The following is a 25969-nucleotide window of genomic DNA, read 5'->3' as shown; positions in this document are numbered from 1 at the left end:
CATTTAAACAGATTGATTGCCCATGTTAATGTGATGAGTATTAAGTTGGGAAACAAAGATGAAAGACAGACATCTGCTAATCAGCCTGTCTGTTATCGCCATACAAATCCAGAAGAAAAACAACAAATCTTCATCAATTTCAGCTGGCGTTTATTTAACTACAATCACTGGCAGCGTCTTAAACTGTAGTATATGTCATGATCAGTTGCATTTGTTACAATAAAACCCCAAAACACTTGTAGGTTTCATGAGAAGTGCCTCTACTCCCCCTGAAAAACCCTCATTATTCACTTGTTGAATCTGCCTCAGACCCTTAACTTTCCGTTGCAGTCTCACTCTCACACCCTGGCATGAAGCTGTTTTGTATGTGTCCTGCCATGATAAAGTCATGACTCTGAGGTTAAGTCTTTCAGTTTCGTTGTCACCATGGAGTCTCAGGTACTTGTTCAATATTGGGTTCAGTCCTGTTCAGTGTGTGCTATTGTCCTCTGTGCTGCCCTCTGCTGGTCTGTCAGAGTTTAGATAACTGAATGAGGTTCCTGTTGATCTCTGCCACGTTCCTGCAACCTGGATCAGATACATGTAAAAACGTCAGACAGGATATTGCTTATTTTAAATAGTATATTGCAAGTTATATTTTTCAGTCGTAACCTCACATCTACACACACAAAGAGAACAACAATAGTAATACAAATTCAATCTTGTGTTTCCATCTTTTGAGATGTTGTACATATGCAATAACTGCAATTGAATTCTTTTTTTAATAATGAAATCAATTAATCAATCAATCTCTTACCTGATAAAGCCATGGAAAGACGGAACTCATCATTAAGGATTTGCAGCACTTCCCTCACTCCTTCCTCACCCTGAAATATCACACAGCACCATTATTACTTTTTGCACTGAAAAAATCTAATTTCACTTTGAGTTCAGAGAGCATAGCAGCTCTACGAGTTGAGAACGGTACAGGACACATTTTCTCTGTAAACTTTACACCGAGGTCCTGTAGCTCCAATAGTTTCAATGACTTTCAAGGATAAACTCTAGCTGCCAAGGACAATGGCTTAGTGTGTGGAGCCTTATCGTGGTGATAAGTAAAGCTGTCAGAAGAGTGGTGATCAGTGTTGCTGCTTGTACCTTGTATGCAAGGCCCCACACTGCTGGACGGCCAATGAACACACACTTGGCTCCCAAGGCCAGCGCTTTCAGAACATCACTTCCTGTCCTGATGCCTCCGTCCAGATAGACCTCGATCCTGCCCTGAACCGTGTCCACAATCTCCGTCAGTGCGTCAATCTGTGAGCAACACGGGACGGTGTAACATGGAAAATGTTTATTAAACAAACAAATGCAAAGTGTAGATGTGTTTCCAATTTGTTTTTGTACTACTCTTCAAAATTGGACCTTTTATTTCACTCTTTTATTCTGAAAGAAGGTTTGGGCGGCGAGTACATATACTGCCATTCACTCCTGACTCTATGAGCTACAAAGGATTAACAACTGCTTTAGTTTAGACTGTCCAGATTAACCCACCAAAGTAAGACAACTGTGGTTTGTATTCATTCAATTACACTTTTACTGATATGGTACTGTAGAGTCTAGACACACTTGGCAGAGATCTTACATGAAATTGGAAACAAAACTATCTTCAATGTAACTTAAGAAGTAAATGAGTGAATATGTACCGAAGCGGGGCCTCCGTCCAGCTGTCTCCCCCCGTGGTTCGACACGATGATGCCCTGCACGCCGTGCTCCACAGCCAGCTCGGCGTCCTCCTTGGTCAGGATCCCCTTGATGATGATGGGCAGGTGAGTGATGGACTGCAGCCAGTACACGTCCTTCCAGCTGATGGAGGGGTCCAAGGTGTTGGCTGGGATCCCATAATCCTCTGGGACTGAAGCCTCCTGCTTATGTTTTAAAAAGTATACAGTATATTAAAGGTCACCTATTATGGAAAATCCACTTTTTCATGTCTCTTCTACATCAACATGTGTCCCCTCTGTGTTAAGAGACTCTGGACGTTTCAGGAAAAAAGATTCGCTCTCTTTTTCTCCTGATCCATTTATATAAAAACCTGTCTGAAAATGAGCTGATCAGATTTTGGCCACTTCATGATGTCATAACGATTTTTTGGCTTGTGTAACCATTAGCCAATCACCTACCAAGGTAACCCCCCCCCCCCCCCCCTCCTTATCACCTGAATCTCCTCCTAGAGCACCATTGTGTTCTTTTTAACCAAATATCTCTCAGAGGGGCGTGGGGAGGGGCTCCTTATTTTCATCTAAAGTAACAGACAGAGAATCAGCACTTTTGAAACAGGGCTGAAACAGAGGGGATTATGGGATGCTGCAATGATCTGTTTGGTGTTTGGAGCCAAACACTTCAGAGACATGTTTTGTAGACTTATAATAAAGTAATGAAAAACAGTATAATAGGGGACCTTTAAGTTGCTTGTTATTACATGTTCTTGCTGTTACATCTTTAAGAGCATGTGGAATATTTTAATAAAACAGTTACCTGGAACACTCCATCAAAGTTCTTGACCTTGAGGTGTGGCGGCAGCTTGAACCGGTTGCGGATGTCGTTGCGGCGCTTCCCGGTGTAGGGGACGTCGACGGTGAGGACCAGGGCCTTGTAGCCGAGCCCCTCCACACGGTGCACAATCTGCTCAGACAGCTTCCGGTCCCGGTACACGTACAGCTGGAACCAGCGGTAACCGTTTGGTGCCGCTGCCACAATCTCCTCCACGGAGCAGGTGGAGTAAGTGCTGGTGATGTAGCAGGTGTTCAGAGCCTCTGTGCCTGTGAGACGGAAGTAGAGAAGTTATTAATGTGGTCAGCGAGGAGTGAATGCATCAGCTTGGTCCCCTAAAAATGTGCTTCCCAGACAATGCAAAGAAGTTGTCAATTGTCCGGTTTCCAGTGTTTTTACATATTACAGAATGTTTCTAGTCAGCGAAGGGAAGAATTTGAACAAACACCCGAAATGTACTCTGCTGTTTGTGTCCCATGTAAAACCAAAAGTCATTATAACTCATTTTAATTTACATCAAGTAACTTAAACAATGTAATAAATGTACTTATTTGAAAACAAACCTAAAAAACAGTTTTCCTTTTTTTCTGTTAAAAAGTGTTACAAAATGTAACAGGTATTGTGTGACAAAAAATGTTCCCTAAAATGTCATGGGGCATTCAGTTTAGTTGTATGTGAACAGGGTTGGAATGAAAACACGATCTGAGAAGTTTAGCGTCAAAGCAAACTACATAACACTTAGGGTCTCAGACTCTGAAAAATAGGAACAGTATAATTTGTCACATTATTATTCTTACAGACAAAAGAACAACCCAGTCTTTTCTTTACAACACAAGATTCATACAACGTTATTCTCCCATCTAGTGGTGGCAATCGTACCAACATTGTTATAGGATAAAAGAAAACCTGTGTCTCCAAAATTCTAACTTTTCAGGAACTTAAAAAACATATTGTGTGTTATGAAAAGGTCTCTCAATCCCTACTAACAAGCTCCATAAGAAAAAGGGTTTTTAAAAAGGTTTTGTACCTCTTGCTGTGGCCACCTCTCCTTCATGCCAGGCCAGGCAGTGGAAGGCAGTCGGTGCGATACCAACAGGGAAGCTGATCTCTGTTCCCTGCACTGTGGTCCGCGTGTCGCTCATCGACACATCCCGCAGGATACGAGGCCTCAGACGGATCCTGAGGGAGTGTGAGAAACAGATGAACATGTGGTCAATAACATCAAATGTAACAATAACGGGTAGTCGTCTTCCTCTTATTTATATTTATTCATATTTGCTAGTAGAAGCTGTACGTTAAATTGTATTGTTAAAAAATGGTTGTGACCCAGATTCATGAGAGGATGTCAAGTTTCCATGGAACCAAACCAACCTGTTGACAAAGCATTGCAAAATCGTACTATCCGGTATTGTCAAATACAGTTATCCTTGAGATGACAACATGCTGCTTTTGCTAGACAGGTCATATTTATTTTCTGGGATTCTGTTTTCCCAAAGCTATGACTTGAGAAAATGTTTCCAAGACAAGGTCCAACCTTTATTCCTGCAGGGGAAATGTTTAACCTGACCCCGAATGCACCTGCAAACAAATATGTACAGATCTATCACAGTGAGGACAAGCAGAACTTTCTGTCTTTACGGAGACATTAGGAAAGCTGAGGGGAATTCACAAAGAGAAAAGAAAAAAGATGGTCAATGGTTTAAAAACATTTATAAACCACAGGGAGTTGACTTGGCATCAACACTCAATGCAATGCAACTGCCTACTACTAATGCAAGTTATTATAAGGCACACATTTACACATACTTTAATATCTAATTAGAAATGAGTCAGTCTAAAGTCCACAAAACCTTTCCTTGTGTTACAAGCTTTATCCCTAATATGATCTCCACTTTTGGTATAAGAACTTTCCTAACATACATTATTTCAATCCCCAATGATGAATTTAGGACAGGTGAGCTAGCACCGCATAAATGTATATGGTGACCTTGAATGTCTGGGTAGACTTAATTGTTCCCACTGTACCTTTTGAAAGCCAGGATATTGTCGTCCCTGGTGCAGCACTCATCCGCTCCAGCTGCATAATAATCCCAGGTGGCCTTTGAGAGATGCTCCTTAGCATACTCCTCGAAGTCTGTCAGGCATACCATAGCCATTTCTGCACATTGGCCTCCCTCTCTGTGTGGAAACAGACACCATCAATTAGACATTGGGGGATTTAGGCATAAACAATACAACATATGTCAAGATAAGTCAATAAAACATAAGCATGTGGCATTCAAAATATCACTTTATTCAATGTCAAACACTGCTAGCTTTGTTAAACATCATTGGTCTTTTTTTCCCAGTCACTTCTCATATTTTGAACCATACAGTGTCATCTGGAAACTGGATATATGTTGCTTTAAATGTGAGACAAAAAGCTGTAGGGTACAACAGCAAACGGAGACATTTTGTTCACAATAAAACACTCTAAATGCAATAACTTTCCGTAGCAAGACTTACCACAAATATCAATCTTTCATAAAACACAATCCCCAGCTCTCACATGACACTGACTCCATGAAGGACTGAAGTTACAACATCGCTGCTCAAACTGAAACAGTCCTCGTATCGAGGCAAACAAGTAGTCAATAACTCACCAGGAAAGCTTCCACACTTTGACATCTGAGAGCAGGTAAATTAATGTTGTAATTTTTTGTTTCTCTTTTCTTGTTTAAACAGAGAAGAATCCTTGTGTCCACAGAGTTGCTTTAGTGTCAGTCAAAATCAAACTTTCATAGAGCCACTATGAAAGCCACTGACACAGTGTTTGTGACCTGAGGGTGACCCTTGCTCTTATTGTGTTTACACAAGCTGAAAATGTGCTGATGGTGACTCCAACTATAGTGAGGACAAGAGGCGTCTGACACAGTGCTCTGGGGTCCAGATGGTACATACAGTAGTACATATGGCCATACACATGTACATGCTTTGTACACAGGCATGCCAACACGTGCATACAGGGATACGGGTGGTGACATGTGATAACTCTTCTTTCAGTAGGATTCACACTGTCAACTATGTCAAATAATAATTTTTTATACAGAAAATAGTTAAATCTAAATTATGTTGTCAGGAAGAAGTACTCAGATTTGTATTAAGGTAAACAATGAAATACCACAATGTATATTGTATAATACTCAGTGACAAATAAAGAATAACAATGTTTAAATAGAAATGTACACAAAGGTAGACTTGCTCAGTGTAAGTCAATTACAGTCCAAACAGTTGAATGCATACATAACTTCACTTTATAGTTTCCATATTCACCCTTATCTTAAGTAGTTTATCTAATGATAAATATTACAAGTTAACACCACAGATGTAGTTTTTATATGTTTTTGTTGAAGGAATTCTACCTAAAGTTTTAACAATTACTCAAATCTTGCAGCCATCAGATGTCTAAAAAAAAGGAAAACCGAATTTCCTGTAGTGTGATCAATTATATTAACAAAGTATTCTTAATTTGAACCCACAATTTACAAATAAAAGTGAAACACAGATTATATATTACTGCCTTTTACACTTTGATATATAATGTAGGCTATAGTTTAAAATGATCCCAGCGGTTTTTTTTTCTGGGGGAGGACTTTCCACACTCGCTTTATTTCTGTTTCCCTGTTTGCTAAACAACTACTCACCTTACAGGTACGTTTTCCTCAGTCAGCTGATACAAGCTAGAGTATATTCACAGGTGGGATAAGTAAGAGAAGAGGATGTTTCAGCGAAGGAAGACGGCTTTTAGTTCATCAAAATATGTCGTACTTAGGTAAGTAAAAGGAAGGGCTTAACTAGCAAACCAACAGGTGTATCTGGGTCACCTTACGCCCAAAACTATTAACTAGGTGAGGCTGAGTTTATGGTGTAATGCTACTAGCTTCCATTGGTAAGGGTGGAAAAGCCAGCAAGATGAAGCTAGATTTATAAAACCATCCAACCGAAAAAATGTTTGTAGGCTACTCACAAAAAGACGCGTGTGACGCAGACTGCGCAGGTAGGCAGACATTTTAGCTTCCAATTAATTCAGCCAGTCCATCCACTGGAACTGGCTTTTCAGAGCATATTGCTTTCGAGATGTAAAGAATATATCAACATTATACCAAACAGTGCAGTGTTTTAGTTTCTTAACAAGGCGTTATAGGAAAAGCTAATGACATATTTAAGCTAACGTTAGCTAACTGTTCTGTAAACGTTTCATTTGGGCAACGTCCTTTTTTTTTTTTTTACTGTCGGTTGCCTAGCAACCTCCGTCCACTATTTCACAAACAGGTTTTGCGAACTGCATTTTTTATTAAATTAGATACTTTTACTTTACTTTTTTTATGCTAATTCTACTCTTCTACTTATCTCAGAGGTAAACATTGTACATTTTAACTTATGATATGTTTAATATGATATGCAGTAGCCTACTTTTAGTAGCCTACTAATCCACCCAGTAGCCTACTACTGAAGAATACTCTTTCATGTATTTTATTAGTGATAAAAAAGAATAGGCCTTTGTTGTATACTGTAATACTATAAAGTAAAATAATAATTAAGTAGGTACACTTTTTGATGACTCATTCTGTATAATTAGCACTTTTACTTTGAAGCTCATTCTTTGTTAATTAAACTTCGATTATGAATACATTACTTTGTCAAAATGCAACACACAAATGCTACCAAAATAGCAATAATACTGTATATTAATATAATGAACATTTTCACTGTGTTCTTTTTTAGAAGACATGTTGATTAAGACAAATAATTATCTATTTTATTGTGTACTTACAGGACCTGACAGCCATCTACCGCCAACAGAACATTTGGGATAAAGAGTAAGTCCAATGTTTTTTTGAATTTTCCTTATGAATAGATGAATGCATTAACAGCCATATCCAGTCTATGTTTACTGTACTCTCAACAATTAATTTAACAAGCATTGTATATTTGATAAAATGTACTTATTTTGGTCAGTTTTCTTTTTTTAACATACTTATAGCCCAGTCAGAATTAAAACATTTCATAATATAGTATCACATCTTAAAGGCTGTATCAAATGTCGTAACTGACTGAATATACAACATGGACAGTGTGAGCTTGTTTATTACAATAATAATTCTAATAGTAACAAACAAAGCAACTTTTTGGGTAACATTTTACTCTCTTAGCAGATACAAAATAATTATCTGTAATTGCGATGGCCTGAGAAAGTGCTGACATTATTGTTTGACTGGTCAACTCGCAGAACATCAATCAACAAAAATGTGTTTATTAATTCATTTATAATTGAACTATTTAGCAGTAAACATTAATTTTCTGAAGTTGTTTATTTTTGAGTTAGATCATTTAAACTGCCAACTTTTAAGGTTACAATTGTAGCTGTATTCCTACCTATAAGTAATACTCTAAAAAATGACAGTTGTATTTATTTATGTAAGCTGTGCTGAGGATTTCCTGAGGAAGCACCTTATCTGTTATGAATGCATCAGTGACTTGAAAAACAACAAACATTGCTACAGTTGCTTTACAGTCATTTAAAGACAGTACAGGTTTTCTTTCTAAATGTAATTTAATTTAGTTTAGTGTGAGCATATGGACAGTTGGACGTGTTTACGATGACGGTTTATCTTCCTAAAGTTTACTCACCGATGACAAATGTTCATTCTTCTCAGTTGACCCTCTCTCCTGACTCATTACCTGTAAACAGTCCACAGAATGACAGTTACAATAACTCCTGCTACTATCATTTAAATGATACCATGATATTTATGCTGTTTTCAATAATATTCAACAAAGTAGTCTACAGTACCATAATACAGTACAGATACGGTCATCCTATAAAACACAATAGAAGCTTTCAACTTTGAACACTTGAGGGCAGTGCAATACTGAATGAGAGTCTGTTCTTACAGCTCCATTCAAGTTGTTGGGCAGGTTAACACAAGCAGACTTTTATTTAATAAGTGTGTCAGTACTGCACAGTACACGCTCAGCTTCTCAAAAACTGTGAATGATGTCTGTTGTCCCAACTTTGACTGATCATCAGTTTAGGGATATTCCTGTTCCCTGACTTGTGTGAGGTTTGTTATGTCAAATGACCCATGTGTTTGTGGTTCTAATTGCTCAGTTTCACTGTATTTCGTTAAAAAAAGAAGGGGACTCAGAGAGAGCAGACCTTCACCAAATCCAAATGACTTTATCTCGAAATGTTCACAAAACAAGGAAAAACAAATATTGTAGCCGACCAAATTAAATGTGTTCTTCTTTGTCCCATAATGCACCCTTCCACCAAGTCGAACGAAAATTGGGCCAGTAGTTTTTCCACAATCCTCCTGACTAATAGGCAAACAAATCAACAAACTGAACCAAAAACACAACATGAACATAACTATAATAAGGCACAAGTAAGTATTTTGAAAATAGATGTTATTTAAAAAGAGTTATCTTAGTTATTACTCATATTTATCATTTTGTGGGAAAGTTCTTTGTTGTCTTTCACTTTAAATTTGATAATATACTACATGTTTCTGATGTTTTGGTCTGTACTGCTATGATTCATTATTACTCTTACCGGAATATATTCTCTATTATTATCAGTAGCTTTATTGTCCTCTGTGTGGCTGTATGTGTGTGATGAATGTGAGCCTCTGTCTGTGTTGGCTGTGAAAGGTGTCGCTCATCTCACTGAATGGCTGCTGGGAGCACATTGTCCAGGTGAATTTCTAGAATACCTGTTGTATGCCATGTAGTGCGCCACACTGCTAAACAAGGTGAAGATTTAACAAGCTTCTGTTAGAGATTATTTTGTTTTTGTCCCACCGGTTAGGAGATAAACACATCCTGACGCCTTGTTGCCATTTGTAGTGTATGTATAAAAGCACAGCGTTGGGTAAACAGTTGTAAAAGTAGAATCCAATAAAGTACACACAGTGTGAATAAATACAGAGACTGAAGCGTATAAAATTAGTGTCTTACCTTCACCTGAGCTTTTTTTGGCAGACCTACGTGTTGGTTCCCCTCTCATTTGACAGGGTCGTGTCAGAGGGCAGTACAGCCCCCCCATCCTACCTCCCTCACCCCCTCTCCCCCCTCACAGCGCTCCGCCCACACTGGCTCAACACCAGCTAAGCCTCTCGTCAGCACTCTGAGCCCCGGCCTCTCTGTAAGGCCAAAAAACACCAAAAACAGGTCGATTGTTCTGAAGAGCAACACACTCTTCCCGTTATCCTCCCTTCTCTCATTTGTTCCATTCTTCCTAAATTCCCATCCTCGCTTCCTTTCTTTTCTCCCTTACTTGTTCCCCTCATCTTTCCTTTTTTTTTGTCCCGCTTCCTTTAAATTAAATTAAATTAAAATGTTCTTTATTGGTATCAGGAAACATGTTTCACATTGCCAAAATAAGTGAGAAATAAAAACAAAAAGATGTATGTAAGTAATAATCTACTAGAAATAAGAAGTGTGTTAACAGAGCCTTCCTGCTAACTTTCGCCCCCTTCCTCCCTGTGTTTTTAATATTTATGAATGTCTTTTTTTGTTGAATATTCTGTAAATTAAGGAGTAACTAGATCCAAATCTGATCAGATATAAGACACTAAGGCATAAAAACAAACAAAACCTGTGCGGCATGGCTTTTTCTGGAAATGTCAAACTTGTCAAGTGGAGTGTGGACTTTGACAGGTGTTTTGAGGGTCTTTACATATAAAACACAGATGTCCCAACCTTTGATATCTAGAGCTTGTTATGTTAGGGTCCCCACCCGTAAGTGATGGATCGATGGCAGGATGTGAGAGAGAAATGGTATGAATGCCACAGTGTCTCAGCTCACCGCGGACGAAACAAAACGCCTCGAGAAGTTGTTCAAGCGTTTTAAAACAGCAGTGTGGCCCAGTGATGTTAAATTAGATTCTCCCGCTCTTATTTCATTACGGTTTTAGAATTGAATTAACTCTCTGTGAATGTAATATCTTCGGTAACAAAACCTGGCTTCTTGAGAGACGTCTGTCTTTCTGTGTGTCTGAATGTATGCGTTTTATTTTGGCTCAAACACAAAAGGCTAGCAAAGGTGGAGCCAAAGGCTAAATCTGTCAAGTTGGACCTCCATGGGGAGGGTGTGGGTGTTACCTGCACTGAGAGGAGGTGCAAATTGTGTTAATCCACAGCTGGCCTCGATGCCTAATACCACAGTTAGATCTGGCTCCAGGGCCGCCGTAGTGGAGGTACTGGACGTTCAGCTGAGTGGAAAACCTCTTCCACATGCTGCTGAGGCTCTGCCCCGAGGCTGCGGCCCAGCACGCTGCGCCACATGTGTGTTGAATTGTCGAAGGTGTTATCATGCCCTGCGAGGCTCTCCGCTCCTCCACCTCTGTCTCTCCCAGGTTTATTATCAGACTAAATACAGCAGAGTCCACGGACACACTCTCAAGCAGCAAACTCCTTCAGCTCTGCAGCAAGGCCTCACCTGACGCCTGTCCATCATGGTTTAACTTTTCACATCAGGCCGGAGAAAGCGATTTTATTTTATTTGTTATTTTTTAGAGAAGGAAAAAGAACTAAGTAATTTAAAAGACATTATCTTGTGTGGGTCTGATTTTAATTATAGGCTGTTTTCCTGAAGTTATAGGACAAAGTAAAGGGTTTCAAAGCCTGGGATAAAGATTGTAGTTCATGAAAAAACATGCTTATGATTATAGTTTTGATTCTGAATTAAAAACAATAACATTAATTTCTTAACTCTATTAAAAAGATGACTTGTAATGTGTCCACATTGTATTTTTGCAGTTGTAATCATCAACCTCTAACCCTAAACAGAACAACAACTGCAGCACAAGTTATCAGTGCAGTTTTCCTTATTTTTTTATTTATTGAAATCATATTTTATTACTTATAACATGGTAGAATAAAGATTACTTTTAATTTCTATAATTTCTTTAAAAAGTAGTTGATTTGTTTTGTAATCTGTGTGAAATACTATCAAAACTTTCTAGTATTAAAATCAGAATAAATATTATAATTGTAAGGTTAAGAATTTCTCTTTACTCAAAATTGTATTTGTGTTTCAAATATATATATATATATATATATATACCTGAAATCTTAACATTATTAATCATAGGTTGTTAATTAGTCAAATTGAAAATATCTATATTTAGACACTCTTTACCGAGTACTTCAAACAATGGTCAAAGTAGACTTTTTAAAGCAAGAGGAGCTTGCTTCTTGAATGTGGGGCGGTATGTAGCTCCAGCGTTGTTCACAGTGCCAAAGAAAAGGCAAAGCAGTGAACACATCAGTGGCTTTAAATGTCATGTAGCGGCAGAGTGATGGATGTCCGGAGCATTTGATGTTTGGAGAGATCCCAGCATAACTCACAGTTTGTAGTCACGCCATTTCAGACTCTTATGATTCAATCCATACAGCAGCGGGCGACTTGCACACATCGAGTGGAGGTGGTCCTATTTGTGAGAGCGATTTATTCCTTACATAAGAGTGCTTGAAGCTATAGGAACTCTTCGGCGAGTGCATTAAGACTTTTACTTTGTGCACATGAACGCCATTTCCTCCCACTTACTGGACTTTTTTTTTTAAGATTTGAAAATGTATGTAATGTAAAGATTTGCTTTGAGTTTTTTCTTTATTTGTGTGACCGGGAATTGTTTGGGACTGAGTATGTGAAGTTGTGTAAAAGGAACCCGATGTCAAATGTAAAGTCAGAGTACAAGTCAGGGTTTTCGGGAAAGGGTTAGTTGGACATGACATGAAACAGGAAGTAAAACGGCTTGTTGAAAAGTAAGAGTGAGGGAGTCAATGTGACGAGAGGAAACATTTAACCTATTTCAATCCACTTTATTCCACTTTCATCTCTCAATAAAAAACATCTCTTAACCATGACCTAAAACTTCACTTATATAAGTTATATCAATGTGACATTTTGCTAATCTTTAAATATAACAGACTAATGGGAATGGCTCCGTTTGATATTTGTCTTGACTTAAAGATTTGTTTAATGATACATTTATATCCATTTATAAATACACTAATGTACATTTATGTAATTACTATTTTAATATAAAGCATGGGTCTTAAACAAGGGCTCTGTGGCCCAAATAATATAATTTAATAATGTTTGGTAACATAATCAATTATGGTCTGTTACGTTTTTTTCTAATTTAAATTAAAAATAATCTTGAATTTGACCATATTATTAAAGATAAGGTGACCTATGATGCCCCACTGTGTGACACCTGTCCATCACAGCCAGCTAGTGTTTTAAAAAAAAATGTAAGATAGTCTTGTACCAGATAAATACCTGAAAAATGTAGACTGAACCACTGAAAGAAAGTATTTGGGTGGTTGAAATCCCAGAATGCATTACTGCAGCTTTTTCCCATATCCTACAGTTTAAAGAGGAGCAGAGGTTTGACAGACTGTGTGTGTGTGTGTGTGTGTGTGTGTGTGTGTGTGTGTGTGTGTGTGTTGTGTGTGTGTGTGTGTGTGTGTTGTGTGTGGTGTGTGTGTGTGTGTGTGTGTGTGTGGTGTGTGTGTGTGTGGTGTGTGTGTGTTGTGTGTGTGTGTTGTGTGTGTGTGGTGTGTGTGTGTGTGTGTGTGGTGTGTTGTGTGTGTGTGTTGTGTGAATATTTCTCCACCATAGCCACAGCTGGTTGTATTGAGCCAGGAACACACGGCTCAAGCAACAAATACACGTAAATGGGTTTATAATGATCTCATTTCTAAACAAATAAAATATGCAATATCAGAGACTCTTTAGAAATAAAATATCAGCATTAAAAACAAATCTATTTTGAATGTGCCAGACATCTGAAAGTCCTGATGAAAAGCAGATCTCGGATAGATTTTTTTTATGATGAAGCCAATTTAATAATGGCTTTAACAATACTTCAAGCCATCCTTGTTTTTGATATTGATATTTGTATATGTAGGACATCTCCAGTTCACATGTAAATTGTATCAATAATCTGAAGAAGGAACATATTCTGGTCCTGCTTTCAAAAGGCTACATGTTATGTAATCAAGTGTTATGCAGGGATTTGACTGAGGACAAACCTAACTCAGAATCTTTCATTCAGAAAATTTAACCAAAACTAAACAAAAATACATTAATACAATTAATTCATATAAAATCAAAAAATTATTAAAATGTCGACAAGATAGCACAAAAATACATATAAAATGATGTTGAGTGTAAGTGCTAGCATATTGAGTTCCTTGACGCTCTGTTGGAGGAGTTAAACAGTCATACATATCTGAGATGTAGTAACCTTTTTTCCCTTTTCTACCACAAAACTGTTTATATTTCAGTTTGCCTTTGCTATTCAGCGCAAATCCGAAGATTCCCTACTCCTTTAGCAGTGTGGAGTGACAGATTAGACATGAAATCACTGTTGAAAGTTTCGTGACTGATAACTCTGCAGTGTGAGCACAGATGAGGAGAAGAGTCTGCCAGGAGCTCCAGAGCCTAGCTAGCGTGTCTGCTGTTGTCATCTCTCTGTCTTTCAGCAAAACACTCTGCAGAATAATTATATATTTTCTCCTCAAGAAAGTAATAGTGTTCATAGTGTTCCTCTTTAAAACCCTTTGAAGTTAGGGTGGGGGGGGGGGGGGGGGCAAAAGCTGGACTGGTCTAATAACCCGCTTGAAACGTTGTGTCCTCACGCCTGGCTGTTAGAACCCTTTTACTGGGGTGAATACTTGAACTTGACTGGAGACACAAAGACTTCATGAAAATAAAAAAGACATATAAAACTCAGTGTGCAGCTCTTCTACTTCACGATGTGTAATAAATACTACACTGGAATCATTCTCTGTGATCATTGCAAATCCAGCAAGCTTTGATTTAATCTATGAAATAAGAATGGGATAACAGGACTCTCCATTTTGCCCTCTTCGCCGCTTTCTTCTTTTTCTCCTTCCACTTCTTATATTCTTTTCTTCTCATCATCTGAGGACTTTTCATGTGTCCTCGAGGCTCATTTGGAAAGCTTCATGTCCAATCAGTTGCTGCTGAAATGTGAATCCTTTGTGACATTTTCTCTAATCAGCTCTCCCTGACCTTCCCCATTCCCTCTGACAAATTATGCAAATAACAGTGTAATAACCTGACCAATTAGAATCAAACCAAAACCCCTTACCCTTGTTTCCTCTTGAGGGGAGAAGAGGCCACAGCTAATATACATTGTACACGACTGAGGGATGTAGTTAGTGCTAGTTGAGGGGAATCTCTGACTTCCTCGTCTTCTCTTTGCAGCAAACTGTATGGTATATGGACATTTTTGGTGGACACATACAGTACGTGCACTTGAGGTTGAGATATTGTTTCAACCTAAGTCTGTGATTTCAATTGCAGTAGATTATTCATATGAATTGTATAACACTTTCTTTCCCAAATACCATAACTGCGGAAGTGTTAGTTCCAGCAGAATGCCAGCACACCTATTAAAAACCCACACGCAAATACCTAAATGCTGTAACTAATTATCTGTCGATGTAAAAGCACAAACCAAATAAATAGTGCAGCTGTGATACACTTAGCATAATCCTTTCCTTGGCAAATTGCACACGTTAGGCCATTTAAGAAATGTGTTATACTGAACTAATGAAGGGCAAAGAAAAAAACCTATCCTCTCAACATGCCTCATTTAGGGCGGCTCATTAAAGGCTTTGGAGGAATGAGTAACATATAGGAAAAACCACAGCACAATGGATTACTCTGCAGAAAGTGAGAATGTTATATGAACACCATCGTGTAAGAATGGAAGAACTGGGTCGACCCCGCTGCATGTCGTCCCCCTCTAGACAACAAAAAGCGAAAAACACTATTTTTTAAAAACAGGACAGATGAGAACAGCAGAAGCATCATTCTCCCCCTTGGTCCTTCTGCTGTGCCACGATAATCCGTCACAGGATGGATCCAACTGATGAAAATCAGGCACCTGATTTGTGACAGCTGCACATAAAGAGAGGCCATCTTCATTTCTCAGAGACCAATCAATCTGAAAACAACTGGGAAAGTATATTTAGCTCAAAGAGCAGAGCGGGGAGTACATATTTTTTTACTGGATTTTTCCTTTTAATGATATGCAGCACATGTGGAACAAGATGGAGAGGCATGGGAATGACTTAACTGACTGACACTGCCAAAATGAAACCAGTCAGAGACAATACAAGCTTTTAAGTTGGCGTTAAAGAGGTTACAGGTTAAATATGTCTTATTCGGCTTGATGTGTACAAAACCCAAGACCCTTTATCTCCAAATAACTGGGTTTTACACCAAAAAGGCTACAGTTGTTTTTGTCACATCTGGGCCTTTGATTATATGGTTTGGCAGAGGGGACTTCGGATGTGTTATGCATTACAGACAATATGCTAAACTCTCATTGTCCTGCTCTGATGAAATCTGGACAAATTGTGGGTTTTCTCAGGATCAATTGGCTCTGGAAGGGTATGCATGTGCACGCATTTGTTTCTGTGTGAAAGCATGCATGTGTTTGCCAACAAATCCCAAAAAGGTCTCTTAGTCTCCCCTCTGGCCATCACTTAAAGATGTCAATCACCTTATATGCTCACATGCTAAAGCTACGCCCACCTCGCCACAGGCTCTGGCACCGCCTCTGAAGCCTGTCGCTCTGCCCCTTTGCCCAAAATATGGAACCAGGGTGACGAGGCACTCAAAGCATATTTACCAAATAAAAAGTGGCGCCACATTAGTTTTAAACATTTACTGTTTGATTCAACAAAGCATTAAATCCACAAAAATAAGCCATATCATATAACAAATGAAAACCATGAGGGTTGGGATGTGTGGGATGAAGTGAGATGTTGTGCTTTGCTTGGCTTTGGGGTGTTTCATTTAAGCTCTACAAAAGAATACATTTTTAGAAGTCATTTAATCCAATACAGAGAGCGGCAATCTCACTTTATTGGAGAACTTTCTTTTTCGAATGCATAACAGCTTTACACCAGTCCTATCTTGTGGAGTGGTCAAATCTTTCTGTTTTTGTAAAATACCCCAACAGGTTACAGGTCTACTGATGACATTTCACGAAGACAATACGATTTTCATATTTTGCAGCATCCAAACCAGAAATACCATCTCGGCTCCAACAGTCAACTCTCAGGGTGGAAATCAAGCATAAAGAATGAAGGGCATCACTCCTAAAAGAGACACGTGACACAGTATGTGACTTTAAGTTGACCCTAATTATCCTTCATCTTAATGCTTATTAATATTCCAGATGAAAAGTTAGATACACAATGGTGGGTTATGTCAAATTTAAGAAATGTCATCTTTCCTTTTTTGCATTTTCCATCCTGCTATTGCTCAAAATAAAAAAAATACCTATCTGATAACAAATCTCAAGAAGAAACATTTCAGGGCCCACTTCAGATAGACTCAGATTTCAGGTTGTGAAATCGTTTTTATGACGAGATAGAAAGTGAGAACAAAATGGTGTTGACATATTTATATGCACAGTTTGGATGTTGTAGGCTCCTCTCCTCTGGTACCTGCTACGTGGCTTGTGGTTTCCACCTGCCCTCTGCAGCAGGGCGCCCCCACCTGGCCACCCGCGGTCTGCACTGACAGGTGAGGACAAAGATCCTGCGGAGAGCGAGGCTTAGCACGTGGCATCAGGTTTAACAAGCTGTCACCAGGCGTTAGGGGATGAGGAAATGATGGAGAGTTTGTGAGTTTGCCTGAACGTACAGTACATCCAAGCATTTGTCCACATGTGTGTGTGAGTGTGTGGGAGTGTGTGGGACACTGCAGAAACACAGGAGGCGCCTGGACCTGTTTCCAGTTAAAAGCAGAAGCCCCCACAACAAAGGCCCTGGCCGGGGGAGTCGTAACGAGGAGACTATCCTTTTTCTTTGGCCTCTGTGATCTACCATTCTTACGTTTCACTTTCAAAGCTCGGCTCGCTGGCAGAAGTCCTCCGCTCCGCATCTCTGATGGAAAGAAGGAACGCTGCCATCCACCTCTTTCCCCTTCACCTCCCTTCCTTTCTTCTGAAAAAAGATTGAAAGAAAATCCCCCGTGCCTGTCTCACTTGCCATGGCTGATAAAAGAAGCATGCAGATGTTGGAAGCGATATTTCTCTGTCACTCTTGACTATAAAGAGTTCCTGCAGTAATCTCCGACCTGATGCTTCCTGGTAAAGATCTCTTTAGGAATCCTTTTCCCATGCCCACCCAGTTCTCGTCCATTAGGCCCCGCCAGCAAGTACAAGAGATGGGTTCCTCAACAAATACAAATAGATAGGATTGGGACAGGAAACGAATACATCTAAATAACTCTGTATGTTAACTGTAACATAACAGACAGTGTACTTAACACATATAAAGACATTCAAAAAATGCAATAAAAATAAGGCAAGTAAGATGCAGTAATAAGTCAACTATATACATGTAAAAGAGAATAAGATAACACAGAAAGTAAGGAGAATGTAAAGCACTAGGTAGAAAAGTGTCATGTAAATAATAGCACACTAAAATGTTATAATTTAAAGATATTTCTGGGCAATATTGCATTTTTCTTTTCATAATTTCACACAGGACATCTTTTTAAATGCAGGTTTTCGTAAATCCTTAATTTGTTTTCCCATTTTCAAAGTAAAAAAGCCAGTTGCCACTCCTATCCCACAAAAGCCCCTGATACTGCCTTTACAAAATGCACAAATCATCACTTCTCCACCACAGCAAAAGGTCTAATCAATACACTTTTCAACAAGCCAATCATCTTCACTTAACCCTTTTTATTTTACCACAAACACAAAAAGCAAAGCAGAATGTCCTGAACAAATATGTCTCCAATGTGCCTCTGAGCACTTAACCCAGGGGTGTCAAACTCAAGGCCCGGGGGCCAAATCCGGCCCGCGACTTCATTTTATTTGGCCCGCAATAGCTTGCAAAGAATATAATATGTTTATTATACGGTTACATGCCACTTTACAGAAGCAGGTTGCCCATAAACTACATGTCCCACAATGCATCTCGTTTTGTGACATGCGCACTGAAGAGACTTGCAATTATTTGCCCTGGACTTCTGCTTTCAGACGTAGTTAATTACTAAGTTATTATCCTATCCGATAATAATCCAATTCAGAGGCAATAATGTAATGTAATACATTATATATATATTATATATTTATATATGTATATTTATATAGTTACAACCGGCCCTTTGAGTGCAACCATAATGTTAATGTGGCCCGCGATGAAATTGTGTTTGACACCCCTGCTTTAACCTGTTCCTGCAGCCTGACGGCAACACAGCATCAGCCACTGAGAGCGAGGATTTAAAAAGAAACTACAGTAAACACATTTATTTAAAAACCCAGTAAAACTATAAAAACCTTTTAGTTTGTTTCAAATTAATTGTGTTTTTATTCACTCTAAACATGCTATTTGCTGGATTTCTCCACATTCTATCACTGAAATTATGATGGGCTCATCTTAAAATGACACAGCACATAAAATACACACACAAAAATTACTTTAAAGTAACAAAATCACAACTGTATATTAGGGCCTTTGCCTGTAATATTTGCATTAATCAATATTTGTATTCCAACAGCATATCAAATTATATTGAAGTCACTTGTAGTGGTCAGCCCACAGGGGTTTAAGTATCTTTCAGGTCCTTGTTTTGGTTTTATAGCCCACAATTTTACCTTTTGTATGGACTTTGTCTCTAGCTGCAGCAGGCAACTAGCTAGCAGGTGAACATGGCAGTGCGTTTAGCTGCTTGGATATACACATACATATTCTCTCTGGAGTTGGTTTGGATCAAAACAAAGCTACAAGGGTAGTAAATGTTTGACTTACATTTATCAGGTACGCAGAAACACGAATCAGTGTGTGTGTGTTTAATGTGAAGTGTTAATGTTGTTCTGGGTACGCTGGATGTGTAAATTGGCAACTACTTGCTAACGTGTTTGCCATAAACACTTTTTAAGGGGCTAATATGTCAGTGTTTACAGTTTTCTCTGCGTCCTCCAACTCATCAAAAAGTCAGTGAATGCAGGTTTGAGTTGAAATACCTGGATGTCAGTGCGTGATTTATCTTGTAAAATGATCTCTGAAGGAATCCTTCTCTTCGCATTCTCAACTTTTATCTAGACACTAAAACAGCAGGTCTTTTATGGACATTTGGATCTTAACTATCAGAGCACCATGTTACAGTAAAACACAAGGCTCTGTTACTACATCTGTATGATACATATCGTAAGGGCCACTGAGTTTCTCTTGTGATGATCTCTCCTCTCATGTGCTGAGCAGATCTGTGAGTTGGAATGAATGCCCGCTGTGTGGCGTGGGGGATATTATTCATTGAGCTGGTATTTATAGGCGGAAGGAAAGTGGCTTTGATAGAACGTCTCTTGAGCGTTCTCCAAGATGAGATGTACTCATGTCCTCGACCTCTTAACTCTTCCCTTCTTTGTCTCTATCTTTATTTCCCATCAAACAATATGGGGAACATCTAAAGACTCATGTATGTGCATTCATATTTGTCTGCAAGAAGAGAGGGAAAGATCTATTAAAACGCTAAGAGGATAAAAATCCTATTGAACTTGCTTGTAAAAATATTATTTGACAGTCAAGATTACGAGGCATTCAAGAGGTGTAAAGCTGATGTTTAATCAAAGGGATTTTCTCATCAACTCAGAGTGCAGAAAGCCCAAACACCCCGTGTCCCCTAAGTTTGATCTTAATATTCTATCATATGCGTGCTTACTGTATTTAACAAGCTGTCTCGTTCTGTTGGACAGAGTCTTTTGAAAGGGATTCAACCGTGTGTTGTTGTTGTTAATGATGTAAGCGTTGAAATCCATCTCACATATGTATGCCACATACAGGCCAGACACAGGGCCGAGCGCTGCCTGTGTGCCAGTTGTTACGGAGCTCGCTCTGCAGGGTTCCTCCTCGCTGGGAGCACGTCCAGCCTCAGAGGCTTTGGGGGGGGAAGTACTGACGCTTTCATGCTGTTTTAACTACAGATGTAGCCATCAGACAAGTTCCACATTTTCACTGCTGCAGCAGCATGGAGCACTGCCCCCAAGTGGAACTGTTTGGAAACTCTTCCCTGTCATTGGTGGAGCTAATATGGACAACAGATGACTGGTTGTTATACAATGAGTGGCAGCTAACAAGGACCATTTTCACGGAAAAAGCAAAGGTGAAACACATTTCCTTAAAGATGTTTGCTTGAATGAAGTGTTCCAAAAAGCTATGCCAGTCAGCCTGCATGCACAATACAAAGGCTGTGGAAATCATTTAAGTGGAATGTTCTTTTTATTCATTTTTATTATCCAGCTTTCCTGCTGTGACATACCAAATGGCCACAGTGAAAAACATCTACAGACATGGTTTCTTTGTTTTTCTTTTACAAAACAACAGAGTGTCCGCCCATTGACATAAAACCATTAGATAGTTTGAAAAGTGAGTTGGCCTTCAGACAATTGTAATGATCAAATTATAATGGATTCATTCGCTGACAAGCTAACAATGGCATTCGTTAAGCTTACCATTAGTTTAATTATAAACATGGCTGGAACAGACATGGAACGTAAAACACAGAAACAACAGAAGCCGGGCTCTGTCAAAAGTAAAGAAAACAAAAGCATGAAAAGAAACAGCCATGCATGCCATAACTGTTTCTTTACAAACAACAGTTCAGCATTCACCCAGCACGTTGGTGTCTCTGGCTCCAGTTGGTCAGATGCAGCTGGTCAGCACAGGTTTTGGCTGCTCTGATAGCATTGTATTCAACTTGGCAACCTCATCTTGACAGGACTTCGAACACATTCCTGGACCTAACTCTCTTAACACACCACCATGTTTACAGTTCTTGTATATGCAGATGTATGAAACAAGACAGTACATGCTAACTAGTGAGCTTTGCATGTGTCTGTAGGCATGTTTGTTCACTTTGGAAAGAGCCAGGGTAGCTCATTTACCCTCACTTCATCATGTATGAGGCTAAACACAACCCTGGCTGCAACTCCAGACTAATTCCTTTATTTATTATATTTGCAAAGACACCATGTGCATTATCATACATAGAGGACGTCCTTTGCACTACGACAGAATATAACTTTAAGCTGAATCCCATGTGTAGTCCTTTGGCACTTGAAACCAAAAGAAAGCACAAACAGTTCAGAGTCAAAACCCTCCTGCATGACACACAATAATAAGCATTTACTCTCAGAAAGAAAGCAGAGTCTATCCAGAAGCTGAATCTTTAAACCATGCATTTTAAAAGTAATATCCAAATGAAAAGCTTTGCACACAAATGAACACCAGGCGGTATGCTGTGGGATTCAAAACAATGCTAAATACCTGCATATATGAATATAAATCGTATTGGATAATGCTGCTTAACAGGCGTACAGCTGAGTTTACGAGCAAGCCGTCTGAAGTTATCCCAGCTCTTTTCTCACATCTCCTCTTTATCCGTTTGTATATCTCAGTTTGAGGTTTTTATAGTGAAGCTCACAAAAGTGTCAGACTCTGCAGCACAGCCAACAAAAGAAATCTCACAACTCGCCTTTTCTGTACTGCTGTTCTGAAATGGTCTCTCCCTCTCATTCTCCCTCACACAGTATTGTAGCTGCACCGTAACACCAGCATAGTAACATCTGTACAGCAGGCTGAGTATCAGGGCACTGCGCTGCATCTGCGACATCAATCTGCCTTAGAAGTCTGCTCCACATGTGTCAGAGAGGCATCGGCTGGTGTTAATGCTGTGTGTGTGTGTGCGTGTGATGGTGAGGGTGCATGAGTGTATGTATGAATAATATTAGGTGAGTGTTGGTGTGGGAGAGAACTAGAGAATAGGGAGTGTGTAAATGATAATATTATGCAAATTGTACCAGAATAGAATGCTTTAATTATGTAGATTAGGCAGTAAAAATACCCGTACCTAATAATAAGTTATTGTCATAAGGATTTTACATTTGTCAGAGTTTTTGTCACATATGTAGTATACAAAATTACAGATGTTCCTCCTCACAGTACATGTTTTTAGACAAGACATAATTCTTAGTATTAAGTACACGGTACTACTACAGTTTTTGTAGTTAATTGTATGGGTTATTTTAAATAAATGCAGTAGCACGTGAAAAGTTTTGGCTTATGTAGGTAGCAGGATTTTTGCTTTTTGAGTACGTTTACTTTACGAACAGCTCAAAGAAATTAAGTTATGAAGTTGTAATATCCTGACGTAATAGCAAGAAACATACATGTCTTTTAGCATCACCTCTCTCAGCACAATGGCGTCATATTAACAATTTGCTGCATAATGCAGAACAGGAGGAGGTCAAACCAGCTCATTTCCAGTGCTAAGCGGGGATAACCACCGTGAGAATCCTGGTTCCCCCTGTAGGAAAACAAAACCACCCTCCCTGGGGTCTGGTCCACCCAGCGAGCTGAGGAGAAATGTTTGAGATTGAAGCTGGCACCTCACTCTGAGAGGCATGGAGGGGGAGAGGTGAGTGGGGGAAAGGACACTTGGCAGCCACACTTCCTTGGCAGTGGAGGCCAAATTGAAAGCAAAGAAAAGAGAGAGCGGAGCCTTCTGCCTCATCTGTCATACTGCTCATCTCTCACTCTTTTTGTCTCCTTTATCTCTATATCCGCCTCACTCCTCTTTCCTCCTGCTCGCTTCCTTCATGGTTTCCAGGGCAGAAATATAATCCAGATGATGGCCAACCACAGATCATTGGAGAGCAGAGGGAGACAAATGATAATAATCAGTGTGTTGGTGTGTGGTTTGATTATGATGTCCAGTGTGGGTGGTGTTCATGGAGCAGCTCTGAGGTGAGCAGCTCTGATTGGAGGAGGATGATGATGATGATGATGGTGCGGCTGACAGTTTGAACCTTGGCACTCATTTGAGGAGTTGTGTACAGTTTCCTGGATTTTGTTTTCCTCACTTTATCTATTTTTGTTCATTTCTATCAAACCCTCGTGAAATTCACCTGAAAGTCATCTTGCTATTTTTGACAATTTTTCCTGATTGTGCCAAATCTTCTTAGTTACTAATTCTTATACGTTTATTTGTTTTATAATATATTTTACTTTTTTTGTCAAAGTTTGCATCTCTTAGGCAAATCGTAATAGTGCTTATTTATCGCTCTTATTTCAGTGTTTCAATGTATAGTGGATGTTAGAAGTTGATGTCAATATCAGATTATGATATATTGGGCAATATTTTATCATACATTTGACAAAGTGTTTATTATAGATCCTTGACATTTTTCTATAAAATAATTCTGACAAACCATATCATCTTTGGCATTTTGTATTGATACCACTCTGTCTTTTGGAAATAAAAGTCAGATTATAATATCAACCCAGCCAATATATCAAGATTTAGGAGATTTCTTTGACACGTTTAAAAAAGGCTCCATAAAAGTAACTTTTTCGGGCTAATATTGTAGTAATTATTGCCCCTATAGCTAACTCACCTCACACTGCGTTATTACTACTACTACGTACAAAACGTTTGGCTACAGACGGTTCAGTCACGTTAAGCAATGGTAGTAATGTAGTAATGTGGTAGTAGTGTATTGTACTTACACCTGTTCTTGACCAATTTAAAATTGACTTTTTGTAGTATTCTTAACTATATCCATGTTTCCTTTTTTTTTTTTTACAATTTAGTACTAAGTTCAACCAAAATGTGACTTCTCAATATCCCTCTATAATCATCACACACATATTAAATGACAACACTTGGCTGAAATACACAGCAGATATTCCCTTCAATATCTGAAAACCCGTTAAACCTTCGTTCTGCTCGTGTAAGTTGTTCAGAAGTCTTATTTATTTTATTTAAAGGAACCTCAAATGTTATTTGTAGTGTGGAAAAGTTTTCTCAAAGTGTATGAAGTTTAAACCACAGATGTATTGTAGTATCAGTGTGTTCTGTTACACTTTCCCCCATTTTAATGTAACGTTTTTCTTTCTCTGTCAACAGTCCGTTTCCTTCTTTCTCTTATCGCTCTCTTTCATTCACTCCTACAGCCACTTCACACTGTGCTGTGTCTCTTATCTATTTTCTCCTGTCTCCAAAGAGTGTGTGTGTGTGTGATGCTGACAGTTCACCTCGCTCTTCTACATTTCTTGATGACCGTTCCTTCCTGGTGTTGACACACACATCTGGATGACGGCTTTGAGGTCTGCAGTTTTCATCAGAAATGAACACAAGCCATCAAGTTACATTATACTTTAGGCTGTTTCAGCCAAGACCACCTGTTGAGACTCCGCTCAGATTTGATAACTAATGCTGCTTAAGTTGTTGCTAATGGGGACCTGATTACAGTAACTGCCTCTGGTGTTCATTTTTTACTGCTCTTATTACAGAAGTCTCAAATTCATAATGGACAGCATTTCTGGTTAAAATAACAACAACAAAAGGAAAATGTAATTAACAATAAAAGTATATAAAAAGAGCTTTAAAAATATAATTTAAAAGTAATCAAGTACATTCAAGATGGATTGAGAAACTCTGTTTTCCTAGATTTCTTCATCAAATAACAAATTACATTAGAACACTTTTTTAAAACTCAATCTTAATCCAAAATTTAGAATCATGATCAAATTCTAAAACTTCAAAAATATAAAGAAATTATATTTTTTTCTTCTTTGTTTTTATATTTAAAAAAAAAATCTACAAGTATAGATTGGCAGGACTGCTTTGCCAATGTTCAGTACAAGCAACAGTTTTCCAGCAAATCCTACAGTATTTCTAGAAAATATGAATGTTTCAGATTAAGAATCCAAGCTACAAAAAAAGTGTGGACTGCTGGCACTTTGAATATATTTAAATAAAAGTAATACTAAGTACTTAGAAAACAACTGCATCTTAACCCCAGTCTTAAACGTTTGTGAAAAGATGGCAAACATGCCTAGAAATAGCTTATGATACAAAAGCTAGCATGACGAGAGAAAACGTGGCCATCCAGCAGAGTTAAGTGTTTACTGCTGTTGTCCGTGGGAGACAGGGAATGTCTTCCAATTTGATACTAAAAATAACCTCTTTACCCAAAATCCCTACTGTGTTTTTGTTCAAATTGACTTCATTTTAAGAATCGAATGAAGCTTGAAAAAGAAAAAAACGTCTCACATTTAAATACATTTTGAGAATGAAACTGGTCATGCTAAAATAATGACTTCCTGGGATTTTCTGTATGTCAGGGATTTTTTTTCATTATCTCATAATGCAGGAGAAGTTGATAATGTGGAAGTTGATAATGTGGAAGTGGTGAAATGTGGAAGTGGTGAAATTCCCCAACAAATATTCAAGAAATCAAATAAGCTACAGTAAGGTAAGGCAAGGCAAGGCAAGGCAAGTTTGCCTTGCCTTGCCTTGCCTTGCCTTGCCTAAGCTACAGTA

At 38.7% G+C, this 25969-nt stretch overlaps 2 protein-coding genes across 4 annotated transcripts in view; one reads left to right on the top strand and one right to left on the bottom strand.

Moving 5' to 3' along the window:
• Positions 1–132: 132 nt before the first annotated feature.
• Positions 133–6596, bottom strand: hao2 (hydroxyacid oxidase 2 (long chain)). 2 transcript variants are annotated; one of them, XM_034147423.1, is made up of 9 exons: positions 6539–6596; positions 6216–6251; positions 4558–4710; positions 3560–3711; positions 2518–2801; positions 1686–1907; positions 1138–1296; positions 797–866; positions 133–567 (listed from the first exon to the last, which is right to left on the bottom strand). In XM_034147423.1, exons 3-9 carry the CDS (start codon positions 4686–4688, stop codon positions 512–514), a joined length of 1074 nt encoding a protein of 357 aa, XP_034003314.1. In that variant the 5' UTR covers positions 4689–4710; positions 6216–6251; positions 6539–6596; the 3' UTR covers positions 133–511. The 2 variants fall into 2 exon arrangements, with proteins under 2 accessions (XP_034003314.1, XP_034003313.1); XM_034147422.1 differs by lacking the exons at positions 6216–6251; positions 6539–6596 and adding an exon at positions 5175–5354.
• wars2 (tryptophanyl tRNA synthetase 2, mitochondrial) overlaps positions 6197–25969 on the top strand; it is a 61224-nt gene continuing 41451 nt past the window's right edge. Inside the window, exons 1-2 of one of the 2 annotated variants that reach the window (XM_034147420.1) lie at positions 6197–6343; positions 7348–7391. The gene's annotated coding sequence lies outside the window, so the exon portion shown is untranslated. Of the gene's footprint in view, positions 6344–7347; positions 7392–16707; positions 16747–25969 lie in introns of those variants that run through there. The other variant, XM_034147421.1, reaches the window with a different exon arrangement.

The sequence above is a fragment of the Trematomus bernacchii genome, unplaced genomic scaffold (assembly GCF_902827165.1).
Source record: "Trematomus bernacchii unplaced genomic scaffold, fTreBer1.1, whole genome shotgun sequence".
NCBI lineage: Eukaryota > Metazoa > Chordata > Actinopteri > Perciformes > Nototheniidae > Trematomus > Trematomus bernacchii.
This window is presented reverse-complemented; position numbering and strand designations above follow the sequence as displayed.